Raw genomic sequence first — 16,879 nt, 5'->3', positions numbered from 1 at the left:
CAAACACACAGAACACTTCTGCAACATTTCTATTCAAGCTTCTAATTCATAACCTCTCCACTGACTGAAATTCTTGCTTTAGTTTAAAAAAAAAATAATAATTTGCCAGCAGATAGTTCAGAAACAAAGCCCTGCTCAGCCATTCATTTAAACTGTTTTAAAAAGTTACTCATATTGTTTTTCATGATAGATCTTATAGCTCTACACACTCCTAATTGTTGTCCAAAGCCACAAGTACTCTGAACACTCCACTCCCACTATTTCCAAGTATTTTACTCAGAAGTTTTACCCTGAAGTTTCACTTTTTTTTTATGCAGGCTCTATGAAAATATAAGAGAATGGAATTCACCTTCACTTACAATTCCTGTCACATGTCACACTCCATTATCTCCTGGCAGTCCCAGGAAACACAAAGGAATATTAAACAAACAAGTAATGAGATTTTACTGGACTTTCACTCACTTTAAAGTCAAATAATCCAAAGGCACTACAAGTGCCTGACTTGTAGATATTGCCCTGTGCTGTAAAACAGGATTATTGGTACTAAAATAAACCTTTTTGTTCAGAAATATAAAATTCCAGCTGGAGTTACAAAATATTTCTCCCAATTCATTCTGACCTATCCAGTACAGTTTAAACTCCACTAAATCAAACTCTTTCCAAATATAGCTTAAAGCACACAAAAATGCTGAAATTATCCATTGCTGAATGGGGAAAACCCACATTTACTAAAGTTACAACTGGTGCAACACGTGGACAAATAAATAGAACATTTTAATCAGCTGTACAAGGATCAGGACACACTAAATATTATAAAAAAGTTTGTGTCTTAATTTCATTAGACTATTCAAATTAGATATAAAGCCACTTTTCCTATTTGGTTTCCTCCTCCCTTTGTGAAATTAAAGTCATAATTAGGTGTACAGATTGGAACAAAACACGGTCACAACATCCCTTCAAACACCTAAACTGTTTCTAAAGAGAAACAGACTTGTTTCTAATGCTTTAATCAGCTGGTTGTGAAGTTACTACACATCTCAGGGCAGAGATGACTGCAAAGATTCCCACATTTCCTATTCACTTTGAGAAAGACTTTTAAAGCCTCCTGCTAGGAGACTCTGGTGCTCAGCACCACGAGGAACTTGGAGAAATCTGGGTTTTATCAGGCACTGGTACCAAAGAACCACCTGAAAGCTCTGAGAAACCACTGAACACTACTAGGAAAGTAACTCAGCACGCTTTTCTTTGAACTACAACAACTTCAGCAAAGAAATCACTGGCCTGGGGAGTTTTCCAGCTGTTCAAACCACCAGCATCCCTCTGGACACCCTGAATTATCTTTTGGGCAGCCCAATCATCCCTCTGGACACCCCAAGTTAGTTATCCCCCCAGAAACCCCAAATTATCTTTTGGGCAGCCCGAGCATCCCTCTGGGCACCCCAAGTTATCACCTCCAGACATTCTGAGTTTGTTATCCCCCCCAGACACCCCAAATTATCCTCTGGGCAGCCCAAGCATCCTCCAGACATCCTGATTTATCCTTCAGGCAGCCAGAGCATCCCCTTGGCCACCCCAAGTTAATTATCCCCCCAGAAACCCCAAATTATCCTCTGGGCAGCCCAAGCATCCCCCGGACACCCCAAATTCTCCTTCAGATAGCCTGAGCATCCCTCCAGGCACCCTAAGTTATCCCTCTGGACACCCCAAGTTAGTTATCCACTCCGGGCACCCCGAATTATCCCTCTGGACACCCCAAAGACCTATCCAGGCACCCCAAGCATCCCTCTGGACACCCCCAGTTTGTTATCCCCTCGGGACATCCCGAATTACCCTTCGGGCAGCCCGAGCATCCCTCCAAGCACCCCGAGCACGCATCCAGGCATGCCAAGTTATCCCCTCCGGACACCCCGAGCTTGTTATTCCCCGGGCAGCCCAAGCATCCCTCCGGGCCCCCCGAGTTTGTTATTCCCCCCGGACACGCCGAGGTGCAGAAACCTCATCCCGCATCCAGAGCCAACTTGCGCCGAGACCAACCCGCGCAGCCGCCGGGTCCCACCTGCCATTGCCCGGCTGCTCTCCCTGCTCCCGGCAGAGATCAGCGAGAAAGGAGCGGCCGGAGCCGAGCCCGGCGGGGCACGGGCGGCCGGAGGAGCCGCGGCCGGAGCCCGGCGGGGCCGTTCCCCGAGCCCGTCCCCGCTCACCCGCGGTTACCACACGCGCTCCGTTGCCAGGCTATGGCAAAGCGCCTCCTCCTCCACCCTCCCGGAGCCGCGGGACAAGGCGGAAAGCAGCGGGAAAGCCCCGGGGCACGGCCCCGCCCTTGTCACCTCGGTGTCCCCGCCGTGTCACCTCGGGTTGTCCCCTGGGGCCGCCGACCCTCCCGGAGCGCTGCCCTGGCGGCGGGGCCGGGCTGCGGGAGGCCCCGGAGGAGAGGGGGGAAAGCCGAGCTCACATTCGGCCGCGGCCGCTGCCCAGCCAGTCCCGGCCGGGGAGCGCTGATGTCACCGCAGGGCCGGGATGCGCGGGGACGCTGGGAATTGCAGTCCGTGCCCGGGATCCCGAGATTGGGAACTGCGGTCCGTGCCCGGGATCCCGAGATTGGGAACTGCGGTCCGTGCCCGGTGTGCCCGAGGATTGGGAATTGCAGTCCGTGCCCGGTGTGCCCGAGGATTGGGAATTGCGGTCCGTGCCCGGTGTGCCCGAGGATTGGGAATTGCAGTCCGTGCCCGGTGTGCCGAGATTGGGAACTGCGGTCCGTGCCCGGTGTGCCCGAGGTTTAGGATTGGGAATTGCGGTCCGTGCCCGGTATCCCGAGGATTGGGAATTGTGGTCCGTGCCCGGTATCCCGAGATCGGGAATTGCGGTCCGTGCCCGGTATCCCGAGATCGGGAACTGCGGTCCGTGCCCGGTATCCCGAGATCGGGAACTGCGGTCCGTGCCCGGTATCCCGAGATCGGGAATTGCGGTCCGTGCCCGGTATCCCGAGGATTGGGAACTGCGGTCCGTGCCCGGTATCCCGAGGATTGGGAACTGCGGTCCGTGCCCGGTGTTTGGGGTTGGGAATTGCGGTCCGTGCCCGGTGTCCCGAGGTTTAGGATCGGGAATTGCGGTCCGTGCCCGGTGTTCCCGATGTTTGGGATCGGGAATTGCGGTCCGTCCCTGGTGTCCCAAGGGTCGGGATTCCCCTGCCCGCGGGGTTTTATAATGAGCTGAGCCGTTTAATGAGGAAACGCTGCCCAGGTGGGAAATGCGGCTTCTCCTCCCCAGTTAGCGACTAATCTAATTGTGCTCAGGTGATCACTATTCTGTAGTTATATAGAAATATAGACTATTTAATATTATATATATATATATATCTATATATATATATATATATATATATGTGTAAAAGTATATCTATATATAGGTATATTAAAGTATATAGCAATAAAGCAAAGTATAATAATAAGTAAATATAGCTATTTTTATATATAAAAGTATATAAGTATATATAGAGAAATATGTATATGTATATGTATATGTGTGTGTGTGTGTGAAAGTACACATATAAAAGCATATAAGTATATATCAAAGTATGTGTGGATATATGTAAATATAGTTAAACAATATATGTACATATATTAAAAATGTTTATGTATATGTGTGTGTGAAAGTGCACATATAAAAGCATAAATATATATATAAAAGTAACTGTATATATTTATGTATTTTTAAAGGATATATATGTGTAAAAGTACATATATACAAAATTAAAGTAAAAGTACATATATATAAAATTAAATAATTAGAAATGTATATTATCAAAATATGTGTGGATATATCTGTATATATATATTTAAACTATATAAATATATAGTTTAAAATTATATATAAAAGTATGTATATGTATATGTATTTATACGTGTGTGTGAAAGCACATATATAAAATATATGTGTGCACACATATAAAAGTATGTCTGTATATACGCATATATATTTAAAGTATATATATGTGTAAAAGTACATATATATAATTATATAACTATAAAAGTATATATATCAAAGTATGTGTGTATATATGTATGTATATCTAAACTATATAAACATATATACATACATAAACGACATATATATTAAAAGTGTGTGTATATTTATATATATGTATCTGTATCTGTATATGTATATATTTTTATATGTGTGTGAAAGTCATCTATAAAAATATATAAGTACAATATATGCATAAAAATATATGTGTACATATGTGTAGATATATATTTTAAATATATGTTTAAAAGTACATATCTATATAAAATTGTATAAGTATAAAATTATATGTATCAAAGTATGCATATATATGTGTGAAAGTGTATATATATAAAAAAGAATCTCAGTATAAAAGTGTATATATAAAATATATAAAGTACATATATATGTGGATATATTCATTTATATATATACTATATTTACATAGTTTTATATATAAGTATATATGTATTACTATTTATATTAGTATATATTCATGTATACATGGTATATTTATATACTTATATATTAAATAAACAAATATATACATATAATAAAAGCATGTATATATACTAGTGTATATGTACTATACTTATAGAGTAATAAACTATATTTATTATGAACTAATTTCAAACCCATTTAAGCTGTAATCAAGAAGCACAATCCAGGAGGGAAATTTTAATTTTATTTTAATAGACATAGAAATTTACAATTACATCATATATCACAGCAAAAGGACTTTACACCTCCTGTATCTCTGGGGGTTTGGCATCTCAAATAATTCACTGGAATTCATGTGGTTTTGGTGGTGGTGGCACTTCTGTTCCTGTGTCCTCACTGAGAGTAGCACTAAAAAGAATTTAAAATGAAGTATTTATTTTAAGTAAAAGCTTCCTTCCATGCTAAGCTGATTTGCATTTTCCCCTTTATCAAATTTCTCGGTGAGAGTTGCATTTTATCACCTTTTAAACAATTTTTTTCCTTAATAAAATCATGGTTTTCCCACAATTCTTTGCCTGAGATTACAAATCCTGACCGTTCCCCCATCACTCTATTTTTAGCCCTACCAAAAAAAAAAAAAAGGAAATGTAATTTCAGCAAATAAATGTATCCAGAGACAATGGGAATGGGAATTGCAAACAGATCCATCTTCATCTTTCTGAAGAAAATGACACAAAACCCAGTTAAAATGCAGTTTAGTTGGGTTGCTGGGAAGTGGAGTCCATCATCAGTCAGGAATTATTAATCTGGAGACTGGAAAAAAGAGAAACCGCTGGATTCCCATGAAATTTAAAAAGAAAAACCACAAGAAACCCATCTGAAAAATTACAAAAGCTACCTTTGACATGCATTTATTTAAGTGAAACACCAAAATTTGAATAAAACTGCTGTAATAAAACAGAATGTGAGTGGCACACACAGCACACAACCTTCCCCAAATATTGAATGTATTCCCTGCAGCTTTTCTGACACAGCAATAAGTAGGAAATGAGATCAGCTCTAAAAACCCAACTTTTATTTGCTGAGTTGCTGTTCCCCCTCTGGTTTGTCCCAAAACTTCCAGTGACATTCCCAGACACCCTCCAGCTGCCAAGCCAGCACAAGAGGAGAGTAAAATAATATTTAAAACTGAAACAATAAGATTTCTATTCATTTCTACTTTTTTCTTTTTTTTTTTTTTCCCTCAAAACCCTAAAAAATCAAAAATCTTAGGCAGGGATGGAGGAAAAGAGAGAAAACCCAAAGATTTCCAGAGTTGTGGCAGCAGAGCACTGAAGCACAAACTGATTTTAGTGATTTTAGCAGAATTCCACACTCCTTTGGCCTGGATGGACAGAGGGAAAGAGAAGAAATCCAGACACAAATCCATGAAAAACAGCTCAGGCAGGAGTTATTTCTGCTGGCTCAAGAACTGGGTTACAGCAAAAAAAAAAACCACCCAAACTTTTCCTTTTAGGGGTCACAGTCTAAAAAAGCAAAATACCACACAAGGAAAGGGTTGGGAAAAAAGGATTTAAAACCAAAATGTAGCATTTGTCTTTGTTTCTATCCAGCAGAAAGTGAGCTCCCAAAAATATTAAATAATTCAAAGTAGCAGGAGCTACACCCTCCTCTCAAAATAACATTCAAAATGCAACAATGGCCATGCAGAGAGTGGTTTCAGCAGGAATTGTTGGGGAAAGGGGATGAAAACTGCCAAATGTTCCAGCCCTGAAAACCCTGGAGAAATTGAATCTCCTGGAAAAGCAGCACCAAGGCAGCCTGTGAGGAATAAATCCAATTTGTGGCTCTCATCTGGGCAGTTTTGGACACTCCCTGAGGGGCTGAAAGGGCTCAGCACTGCCTCAGCAGCAGGAAAAAACAAACAAAATATTAATTTAAGCCACAATCAAAATATTGATTTAAGCTAATATTGATTTTGATCCACAGCACTGTGGATCCCTATAATTATGTTTTTAATAGGGAATAGCAGTGGTTTTGACAACCTGCAGTAGAATATATATATTTTTATATTTTTTTAATATATATTTATTTTATATATATATTATACACATAGAAAGATATATAACATAATATATATATTTATGTTATATTATATATATTTCTATGTGTATAATATATATATAGCTATGTATAGATATAATATAGAATATGCAGAATATATAGAATATATATAGAATTATATATAGAATATATATCTCTATATAGAATACATAGTAGAATATATATAGATATATCTATAGAATATATATCTATTATATATAATAGAATATCTATCTATAGATATAGAAGATATATATTATATATATTTCTAGATATATAAATTGAAAATATATATCTCTATGTGTATATATAATATAGAATACATAGAATATATAGAGAATATATAGAGAATTATATATTTAATTTATCTCTCTATACAGAATACATAGTAGAATATATATATAATATAGATATATCTATAAAATATATAAAGAATATCGATATATAATATATATTAGAATATATATAAATAAATATAAAAATATAGTTTGTATTCCATATATTTCTGTTTGTATTTACATTTATATAAAATACAGTACACTGAAGTATAAGCTGTTTTTTCTGGACTCCTCACCACACCAAGACAACTTTTTTTTTGGCATTTTACTATGACAGAGGAGGTAAAAAAATGTAACAATGAAGAGAAGCTCTGGTCTTCGAAATTTAAAAAAAAATTAAAATAAAAGGCAGAAAAAAATAGGAAAACTTTTTGTTGCTGAAAGCAGCCATTTCATGTATTCCCCTCTGCAATCTCTGCAAGTGACTCCTGTCTTATCCCACTGGGATTTCAGGTTATTCCAAGTGTTTACTGTCCTATCCCATTGGGATTTCAGGGTATTCCAAGTGTTTGCCCCACTCTTTTCCCTCAGAAAGCATCACTGAGGCAGAGGAAGGGCAAACTGAGGCAGCAAGGGGAGACCCACAGAAAAAGGGGATCAGGAAGGGCCCGACATTTTCCAGCTGTTTGGGTTGAGGCTGGAATCTGAGCAGGTCACCTGAGAGCCCCCCTTGGGAACCGTCTTGGTGCTCAGGAAAAATTTCACAGAATCCCAGAATGACCAGGTTGGAAGAGACCTTAAAATCAACCCAGCTCCAACAGCTCAACTCAACCCTGGCACCCAGTGCCACATCCAGGCTTTGTTAAACACACCCAGGCATGGGGACTCCAGAACTTTCTCACTCTTTCTGTAAAAAACTTTTTCCTGCTATCCAGCCTGTGGTGGTTCCAATTGTGGGTTTCTCTGGGTCTGGATTGAAGGCACTTGAGACAGTAGTTCATGTTCACACTCAGGTGTTTATTATCTCTTATCAGTAAAACAGCCTCACTGCTGGGAGTTCAGCAGCTTTTCATTAGAAGGCACAAAATGGCCACAATCTCTTGTTCCAAGGCCTTTTCAGACTAAACTGTCCAATTAAGAGCTGACACCTGGATTATTTTCCCTTTGAACCCAATCACTGATCCCACAGAGCTGCAATGGGGACTTTTCTGCCCAATTACAAAATGCCACCCAAACCCACGGAGAAGGAGGAAGAAGAAGCATGGAGCAGAAACCCAGGGTGACACCCTGTGCCCTCCATCTGCTTCCATCCACAACACACTAAAAGCCCCAAACCTCAATTTCTCACCCAGTGACACACCTACACTGCTCTCTATAATCTATTTCACACTTTTGTGGGTTCCAGTCTATCTTGAAGTCTGGGGAACTTTCTCCATGAATGAGGGTCAGAGTCAGTGCTGCCCTGGGGGTCAGGGCACCCCAGAGCAGGCAGAGAAACATTCCCAGTGCCCTGGGTTTCCACACCAACCTAAACTTGCCCTGGTGCAGCTGGAGGCTGTGTGCTCTGGTTGTGTCAGTGCTGCTGCAGAAAGAGCCCAGGGCCAGCTGAGCACAGGCACCTTTCAGGAGCTGCAGAGAGTGATGGGGGCAGCCCTGAGTCTCCTTTGCTCCAGGCTGAGCACCCCCAGCTCCCTCAGGGCTTCCTCACAGGGTTTGTGTTCCCAGCCCCTCTGCAGCCTCCTTGTCCCCTCTGGATGTGCTCAGTGTCCCCAGGTCCTTCCCAAGCTGAGGGCCCAGAGCTGGGCACAGCACTCCAGGTGTGACCCCAGCAGTGCCCAGGGCAGGGCCAGAGTGACCTCCCTGCTCCTGCTGGCCACACCATTCCTGAGCCAGGCCAGGAGCCCTTGGCCTTCTTGGCCACCAGGGCACTCTGCTGGCTCCTGTCCACCCTGCTGCCCATCAGGTCCCTTTGTGCCTGGCCACTGTCCAACCACACCAGTGTCCCCAGCCTAGAGCACTGCAGGAGTTATCGTAGCCAAAATGCAGGACTGGGCACTTGGATTTATTAAACTTTATCTTACTGGACTCTGCTCATCCATCCAAGCATTCCAGGTCTCCCTGCAGAGCCCTTCTCCCTTCCAATTTCCTCACTGGAAAGGTCAAACCCTGAATAGGCTGCCAAGGGAAGTGGTGGAGTCACCATCCCTGAAAGTGGCCAAAAACTGGGTGGATGTGGCACTTGGGGATGTGGATTAGTGGTGGATGTGGAAGTGCTGGTAATGATTGGAGTAGATGATCCAAGCCTTAATAATTCCATGGCTCTCAGAGAGGCAAAAATCCCTGCAAAATCAACTCTTGCACCCTCCAGCCCCAAATTTCACCTGGTTGCAATCATTAAAGGTGGAGAAGACTGTGAAGGAGAATAAAAAAATTAAAGGATAACATGGATTGGGTTATGCTCCATCCATCCCCTCCATTTCTACCTCAGTTTTTTTTGTTTTCCAGAATCAAACACCTCTTCACCCCAGCACCACCTTCTCATGTCTAACCTTGTGTCACCTGCAGCTGCTGGCAGCAACAAAAGCCTTTCAAACACTGTGAAGAACAAAAGAAATGTGTGTCTGAGGCAGAAAAGATGCAGGGCTTCCCCAAACAGAGGAGTTTATTCAGTGTTTGTTCAGGCTCTGCTCACCCCAGGACAATAAAACCATTCTGAGCAGCCTTTGCACAATGAGGGGCAGAGAGGAAAAGCTGCTTCAGGCCGAGCTGAGCAGCACAGCCTCATCTCTGTGGCCACTCAAGGGTCCAATTTCATTTATTTTCCCAATTTCTGACACCAATCCCACACCTGACCAACAGGCTAAGGCATGGTTCTTGTGAGCAAGCAACCTGAAAATGCATTTATTCTGTTGCATGTCTTCACACCAAGCAAACAAAAGGCATCTTCTCTTTCAGATGAGTCCCATTTAAATCAGAGGTCATAATTAATGAGATAGTCCACAGCATCATTTTACAGCAACCATAGAATTTTAATCAATATAAGCTTTTTTTTTTTACAGACAAATTCCATTCACAGTAACACTAAAACAGAGGAAGAATGTGATTTGGGACGGGTTTTGTTACAAATATTCATGCAAAGGCTTTTTTGGTTTTGTTTTGGACTAAATAGGATCTCACCTGGGCAGCTCTCTCATTGTGTAATGGATTGATTACAATACAAAAATAAAAAGGGTTCCTATAAATCACTGCAGGTTTACAAGGTCAGGAGGCACAGAGCTGGTTGGCTTTGGAATAAAAGAGGAATATGATAATAAGAGGAATATGTTGCAAGAAGAAAAATTGGGGAAGCAGAGGGGTGTTGGCAGCCAGAAAAAATGAAGCAAAGAAATGCCCAGGCATTGGGCTGCTCTGAAAACCCTGGGGTGGTGGATGGAGAAAACCCCAGCTGCAGGTGGCAGCAGGGACAGGGTGAAGGGCACAGAAAGAGCCAGAACATGGTGAAAATCCCTCCTCAGCAAGGCCAGGCCAAGCCAGCACATGTGGCATTGAAAACATCCCTTTGCTCTCCCAAAAAAATGGTTTGAGTGAAGGGAGTCACAGGAACTGCTCCCTCCACTGGCACCAAAGCAGGAGACAGGACAGGAGGTTTGAGACCTTTTTCCCTCAGCTGGGATGAGTTAAATCAAGGTTTGACATGTGAAGCACAAGGTGTTCCTTCCAGTGGTGGGAAGAAACACCAGCCCCATCAGCAAGTTGAAGAAGCTCAATGCAAGAAACAATTTGCAGCAAAAAAACTTCAGCCTGAGAATACATCTTAATAAGAGCAGCATGATCTCCACTCAAAAAACCCCAACAGAATTATAATACCTCAGAATGGTTATTGTGAACCAATAAAATGATAATATCTCAGAATGGTTATTGTGAACCAATAAAATTATAGTATCTCAGAATGGTTATTGTGAACCAATAAAATTATAATACCTCAGAATGGTAATTCTGAACTGAAAAATCAGTGCATGGACCAGAGAAAGTCCTGATCCCATTGCTTGGGAGAGCACAGTCTGAGGGAGTGAGTGTCAGCCTGGAGACCCATCCAGAGTCCAACCCAACAACACAGGGCACCCCTAAATACAGAGGGTCCCAACAAGTCATGGCACCCCTAAAAAAGTGGGGATTAGCCTTAGGAAAAACTGCAATTCCCTGGATTTTTCTCTCCACAGCAGATCCAACCCAGTGATCTGCCACAGCTTTGGGTTCTCGCTGTGAGGAATCCTGCAAGCCCCTCCCCACAGAACAGCAGCATTCCCAAATTCCCCACCCAGCCCACCCCAACCTCTCCCTGAGCTGCTCCCTCGCCTACTTAGCAGCCCCTTTCGGCCACCACTCGGGCGTGGTGGCCCTGAGCTCCAGCCTGTGCCCTGCCAGGGGGATGCAGAGCGGCTCCTGGAGGTGAGCCAGCCTCAGCAGGGCTATGCCCAGCTCTCCTCCTCCAGCACGGAACTTTCCAGCACGTTTCCCCGCCTGGGTGAGGATGTCAGCGCCCTCGGGGATGCCGGCAGGGGGAAGGGGCCCCGGGAAGGTGACGGGCAGCAGGCGCTTGCGGATCACGCCCATGTGGTGGGTCCTGGCCGTCAGCTCCTGGCCGATGTAGCAGCCCTTGGTGAAGCTGATGCCGTTCATGAAGGCCAGGTTGGATTCCAGGGGCAGGGCGACTCCAGGGGGGAGATCTTTCACCCCTTCAGGGATTCCTAGGGGAGAGCAAAGGCAGGAGATTGGTGCCTTGAGAAGGGTGATCTAGAACAGAGGCAAGACTGAGCTAGAATAGTATTGTTAAAAACGCCAAGCACTTGTTTCCAAAATTTTAAAAGTTTAATAGTAATAAAATGGTTATAAAAATAGTAATACAATTAGAGTAATAATAATTTGGACAAACTGAATTAGGACAATATGAGACAATAGAAACAAAGAGTTACGGACGTCTGGGTACCTTTTTCTGGGCAGCACGAGCCCGAGAAAGGACCCAGGTTAACAGAGGATTAACCCTTAAAAGCAACAGCCTGTTGCATATTCATACACTTCATACATGATGCATAAATTCCATTCAAACACAGGATTCTGTCAGGTCATTGTCAACTTCTTCCTCCAAATCCTAACAGCGCCTTCGAGGCAGGAAGAAGTTCCTTTCTTCTGATAATGGGGCCATAAATTCTTCTTCTCTGAAAAATTTAGGTGTCCTGTGGCTGCTATCTCACTGTGAGTCCTTTCTTTTTAAAAAAAGTATCCTACATAGCATAGTTTCTATTTAACCTTATGTTATAACCTAAAACTATATTTAGGTTTTAACACACTACTTAAGAGAATTAATACAGCATTACTTTCTAACACACCACATATCATATTCATTTTAATACTTGCAAAAAGCCAATCATAAAATACATGCGTTTTTCACAGTATGGCAATGTGCCCCTGTTGATGGAGTGACAAAACTATCCTTTGTCCCCTTAAAAAGGAAATAAACCCAGAAGTTTAGTATGGAGGGGGTAAAAAATGTGTATTTTATGATTGGCTTTTCACAAATATTAAAATGAATATTATATGTGGTGTGTTAGAAAGTAATGCTGTATTAATTCTCTTAAGTAGTGTGTTAAAACCTAAATATAGTTTTAGGTTATAACATAAGGTTAAATAGAAACTATGCTATGTAGGATACTTTTTTTAAAGAAAGGATTCACAGCAAGATAGCAGCCACAGGACACCTGAATCTTTCAGAGAAAGAGAATTTATTGCCCCATTATCAGAAGAAATGAACTTCTCCTGCCTCAAAGGCACTGTTAGGATTAAGAAGTTGATGATGACCAGACAGAATCCTGTGTTTGAATGGAATTTATGCATCATGTATGAGATGTATGAATATGCAACAGGCTGTTGCTTTTAAGGGTTAATCCTTTGTTAACCTGGGTCCTTTTTCAGGCTTATTTTGCCCAGAAAAAGGTACCTGGACATCTGTAACTCTTTGTTTCTATTGTCTCATATTATCCTAATTCAATTTGTCCAAATTATTATTACTCTAATTGTATTACTATTTTTTATAACCATTTTATTACTATTAAACTTTTGAAATTTTAAAAACAAGTGGTTGGCGTTTTTCACAGAGAGGCTTGACAGCTGGCCTGCAAGCAAAGCTGAGTTACTAAAATAAATAACAATTGAAGATTTTTGAGTGTATCCATAGCAAGGAAGAAGACAAGGCTGTCAGCATGGAAACAGAAAAAATACATGACAATTTTTGTAAGCTAGACTATGTGCATAGGTAGCTGTGTATACAGGCCTTAATAAATTTCTGTAAAACTTTTGCCAATTATATTGATGTTAATTGCTCTGCACCAATGACTATAATAAGTTATTGTGATGTAGTTAATGACTTAAGTGTTACAGACATCTTTTATGAAAAATCCTTTTGCTAGGATTTTTTTCTCCTGAGAAGCTGAGAGGCCTCAGGAACAAAATGTAACCAATGGTTATCTGCTGCTGTGGGATGCAACAGGTGCATCTGGGATTGGGCTCATGTGGTTGTTTCTAATAATGGCCAATCACAGCCCAGCTGGCTCAGACTCTCTGTCCAAGACACAAACCTTTGTTATTCATACTTTCTTTTTCTATTCTTAGCCAGCCTTCTGATGAAATCCTTTCTTCTATTCTTTTAGTATAGTTTTAATATAATATATATCATAAAATAATAAATCAGCCTTGTGAAACATGGAGTCAGATCCTCATCTCTTCCCTCATCCTTGGAACCCTGTGAACACGGTCACATTGCATCAATGAAGATAATAAATTATTGTGATGTAGTTAATGATTTAAGTGTCACAGACATATTTTATGAAAAATCCCTTTGCTAGGATTTTTCTCCTGAGAAGCTGAGAGGCCTCAGAGGAAAAGAAAAACAATAATTATCTGCTGCTGTGGAATGCAACAGGTGCATCTTTGATTGGTCTCATGTGGTTGTTTCTAACTAATGGCCAATCACAGCCCAGCTGGCTCAGACTCTCTGGTCAGTCACAAGATTTTATTATCATTCCATTCCTTTCTATTCCTTGTTAGCCCTCTGATGAAATCCTTTCTTCTATTCTTTTAGTAGAGTTTTCTTTTAATATAATATCTATCATAAAATAATAAATCAGCCTTCTGAAACATCAAAATCAAAGGCACTGGGGCTCCCAGGACTGAGATCCCTGTCCAGTATCTCTGACCTTGGAATTAGGTCAGCAAATCCAGCCACAAAGTTTTTAGGAAGCCAAGTCTGGGTGTTTCCTTTTCCTTCCTCAGCAACAAGCAAATGCCTGGGCTGTGCATCATCCCGAAATAATCAAAATTACTCCAACCACAGAAGCTTCTCTCTAAGAAAATGAATAATCCTGGCTTTCTTTTAGCATTTCTGACCAGTCCCCATAATCTGAGTAAGAGAAAATTACACCCCAACATTGCTACCAGACAGACTTAGAACCACCAGCACCCTTTAATACTCAAAGTAGCAATTAATACATCCATTAATGAACAAATTAAATGCACTAAAACATGAGAATGAAGGGTTTATAACTTAATATTGCCTTAAATCAGCATGTGGACTCCCAAAACCCAAAGTGCAAACCAGGGCTTGCCTTTACCTTGTTTATACCTGTGCCTGTGGTAATCCTGCACGTCTCCAACTTGGCTCCCAGGGATAATCTCTGACAGATTTGCTCCTTTCTTTGCAATCAGTCTCCAGCCCATGACTTCTGCCCTGGGGTCAGGGGTGAGGAGCAGAGCCTGGTCTGCACATTTTGGGAGGGAGCTGGTGTCCCCAGGGATGACAGCCCACAGGGAGAGGTCGGGGCAGGGGGTGATGGTGACTTTCCTGCGGATCTTGTAGAGTTTCAGGTGTTGCTGGATGGAGTCCAGGACGCTGCTGTCGCACTCCAGCAGGATGTGAGGCTCCTCTGCTGTGCTCCTGTGGAGCCTAAAAAAAAATATCACACCCACAAGGTGAGGAAAACAAACCCCCACAGCAGCAGGAGGCAAAGATGGGTATTCATTTGGATCCTGGTGCAAATCCACACGGGGATTTCTGGATTTGCACAGAAATTTCTGTTGGGAGATTTCTGGATGGCACAGAAGGAGCAGCACCCAGGTGCCCACAGTGAAATACCTGAAGCTGTGGCTTCCCTAGTAAACACTGCCCTCACTTCTCCCAGGGGCAGAAACAGGTCTGCCCATGTGGAATTCTCTATTCTTACCTCCAGTGAAGGGAATTTCACAGAATCACAGAATAATGAGCTTGGAAGAGACCTCTAAGATCAACGAGCCCAACCCATGCCCTAACACCTCAGCCAGACTATAGCACCCAGTGCCATGGCCAGTCTTTTGTTAAACACATCCAGACATGGTGATTCTACCACCTCCCTGGGAAGAGCATTCCAGTACTTTATTATTCTTTTGGTGAAAATTTTTTCCTTGTATCCAACCTGTACCTTCCCTGACATAGCTGGAGGCTGTGTTCTCTGGTTCTGTCAGAGACCAGCCCCACCTGTCTGCAGCCTCCCTGCAGGAGTTGTAGAGAGCAATAAGGTCACCTCTGAGCCCCCTCTTCTCCAGGCTGAGCACCCCCAGCTCCTTCAAACGTTCCTCACAGGGTTTGTGTTCCCAGCCCCTCTCCAGCCTCGTTGCCTCCTCTGGACGTGCTCAAGCATCTCAATGTCCTTCCCATACTGAGGGGCCAGAGCTTGGCACAGATGGTGGAGAAGCTTCATTCTGCTGTGCCTTCCACTGTCACACAATCCCAGGATGGTTTGGGTTGGGAGGGACCTTAAAGCCCATCCAGTTCCAACCCCAACACCTCCCACAGTCCCAGGCTGCTCCAAGCCCCATCCAGCCGGGCCTTGGGCACTTCCAGGGATCCAGGGGCAGCCTCAGCTGCTCTGGGCACCCTGTGCCAGGGCCTCAGCACCCTCAGAGGGAAGAATTCCTTCCCAAAATCCCATCCGTGCCTCTGGAAGGGCTCTGAGGTCTCCCTGGATCCTTCTCCTGTCCAGGTGATCACCCCCAGCCCTCACAGCCTGGCTCCAGAGCAGAGCCAACCTCCACACGTGCGGATATCGCACCCATCACACTTCTCTGCTGTGGTGTTCCAGAGAAGCTGCATTGAGTGATGGCACAGACCCACGGAGGAAGCGCTTTTTTGCACATTAATTTTGACTTTTTGACATTTGAGCCGGAAATGTCAGGAGCCACCCCCCGCCACCCCGCAATGGTCTCTCCCACTCCCCCCCCGGCCGCGCCGCTTGGTCTCACCTGTACAGGATGACGTCATACAGGCAGCGGCCTTGCACGTTCAGCGCGTGCGCATAGAGGGCGGAGGGGGCGTCGCCTTCCGCTACCAGCTGCGTGACGTCATTGGTGAGCAGCCCCTGCAGGAAGGCGGCGGCCTCGGCGCCCCTCACGCCCAGCAGCGCCCGGCCCAGCGGGAAACAGGCGGCGGCCGCGCCCCGCTGGCTCCGGCACCACCGGCGCAGCCCGGGCGCCGTTATTGCCCTCACCAACATGGCGGCGCCGTCACAGAGTCCCCCCACGGCCGCCGCCCGCCGCCGCCGCCGCCATCTTGTGTGTGTCCGCTGGGAGGGCGACACCTGCCGGAGGGACCGGGGCGCCACGAGACCGCCCCCTTTCCCTTAGCCACGCCCCCTTCCACTACAGTTCCCGCCCCTCCAATAGGCTCAGCCGCCGAGTTGGCCACGCCCACACATTCATGACCACGCCCCCTCGTTTGGTCACGCCCCCGGTGCCGAGCGGCGCCGGGCGCTCCCCGCGATCCCAAAGCAGGAATTTGGGAACCCCCCGGGATCCCCGGCCATGGAATAGCGAGGGGACAGCCCAGAGCGCTCCCCTCGATTCCAAAGCAGGAATTTGGGAACCCCCCCGGCCATGGAACAGCTGGGGCACAGCCCAGAGCGCTCCCACATCCCACGGTTCCCGTGGGGGCTGCCCGGCCCAGCTCTCCGTGTTATAGATGGATAATGAGA

General features: G+C 44.1%; 2 protein-coding genes across 3 annotated transcripts in view; both read right to left on the bottom strand.

Moving 5' to 3' along the window:
* The window catches only part of LOC129130128 (uncharacterized), a 29,148-nt gene extending 26,596 nt beyond the window's left edge, over positions 1 to 2,552 (bottom strand). The window contains exon 1 of one of the 2 annotated variants that reach the window (XM_054648377.2): positions 2,202 to 2,552. The gene's annotated coding sequence lies outside the window, so the exon portion shown is untranslated. The remainder of the gene's footprint in view (positions 1 to 2,201) is intronic. The other variant, XM_077184586.1, reaches the window with a different exon arrangement.
* Positions 2,553 to 9,832: 7,280 nt separating this feature from the next.
* Positions 9,833 to 16,498, bottom strand: IBA57 (iron-sulfur cluster assembly factor IBA57). The gene is made up of 3 exons (XM_054630952.2): positions 16,152 to 16,498; positions 14,489 to 14,820; positions 9,833 to 11,572 (listed from the first exon to the last, which is right to left on the bottom strand). Exons 1-3 carry the CDS (start codon positions 16,400 to 16,402, stop codon positions 11,181 to 11,183), a joined length of 975 nt encoding a protein of 324 aa, XP_054486927.1. The 5' UTR covers positions 16,403 to 16,498; the 3' UTR covers positions 9,833 to 11,180.
* Positions 16,499 to 16,879: the final 381 nt, after the last annotated feature.

Source organism: Agelaius phoeniceus, chromosome 1 (genome assembly GCF_051311805.1).
Source record: "Agelaius phoeniceus isolate bAgePho1 chromosome 1, bAgePho1.hap1, whole genome shotgun sequence".
NCBI classification, from domain to species: domain Eukaryota; kingdom Metazoa; phylum Chordata; class Aves; order Passeriformes; family Icteridae; genus Agelaius; species Agelaius phoeniceus.
This window is presented reverse-complemented; position numbering and strand designations above follow the sequence as displayed.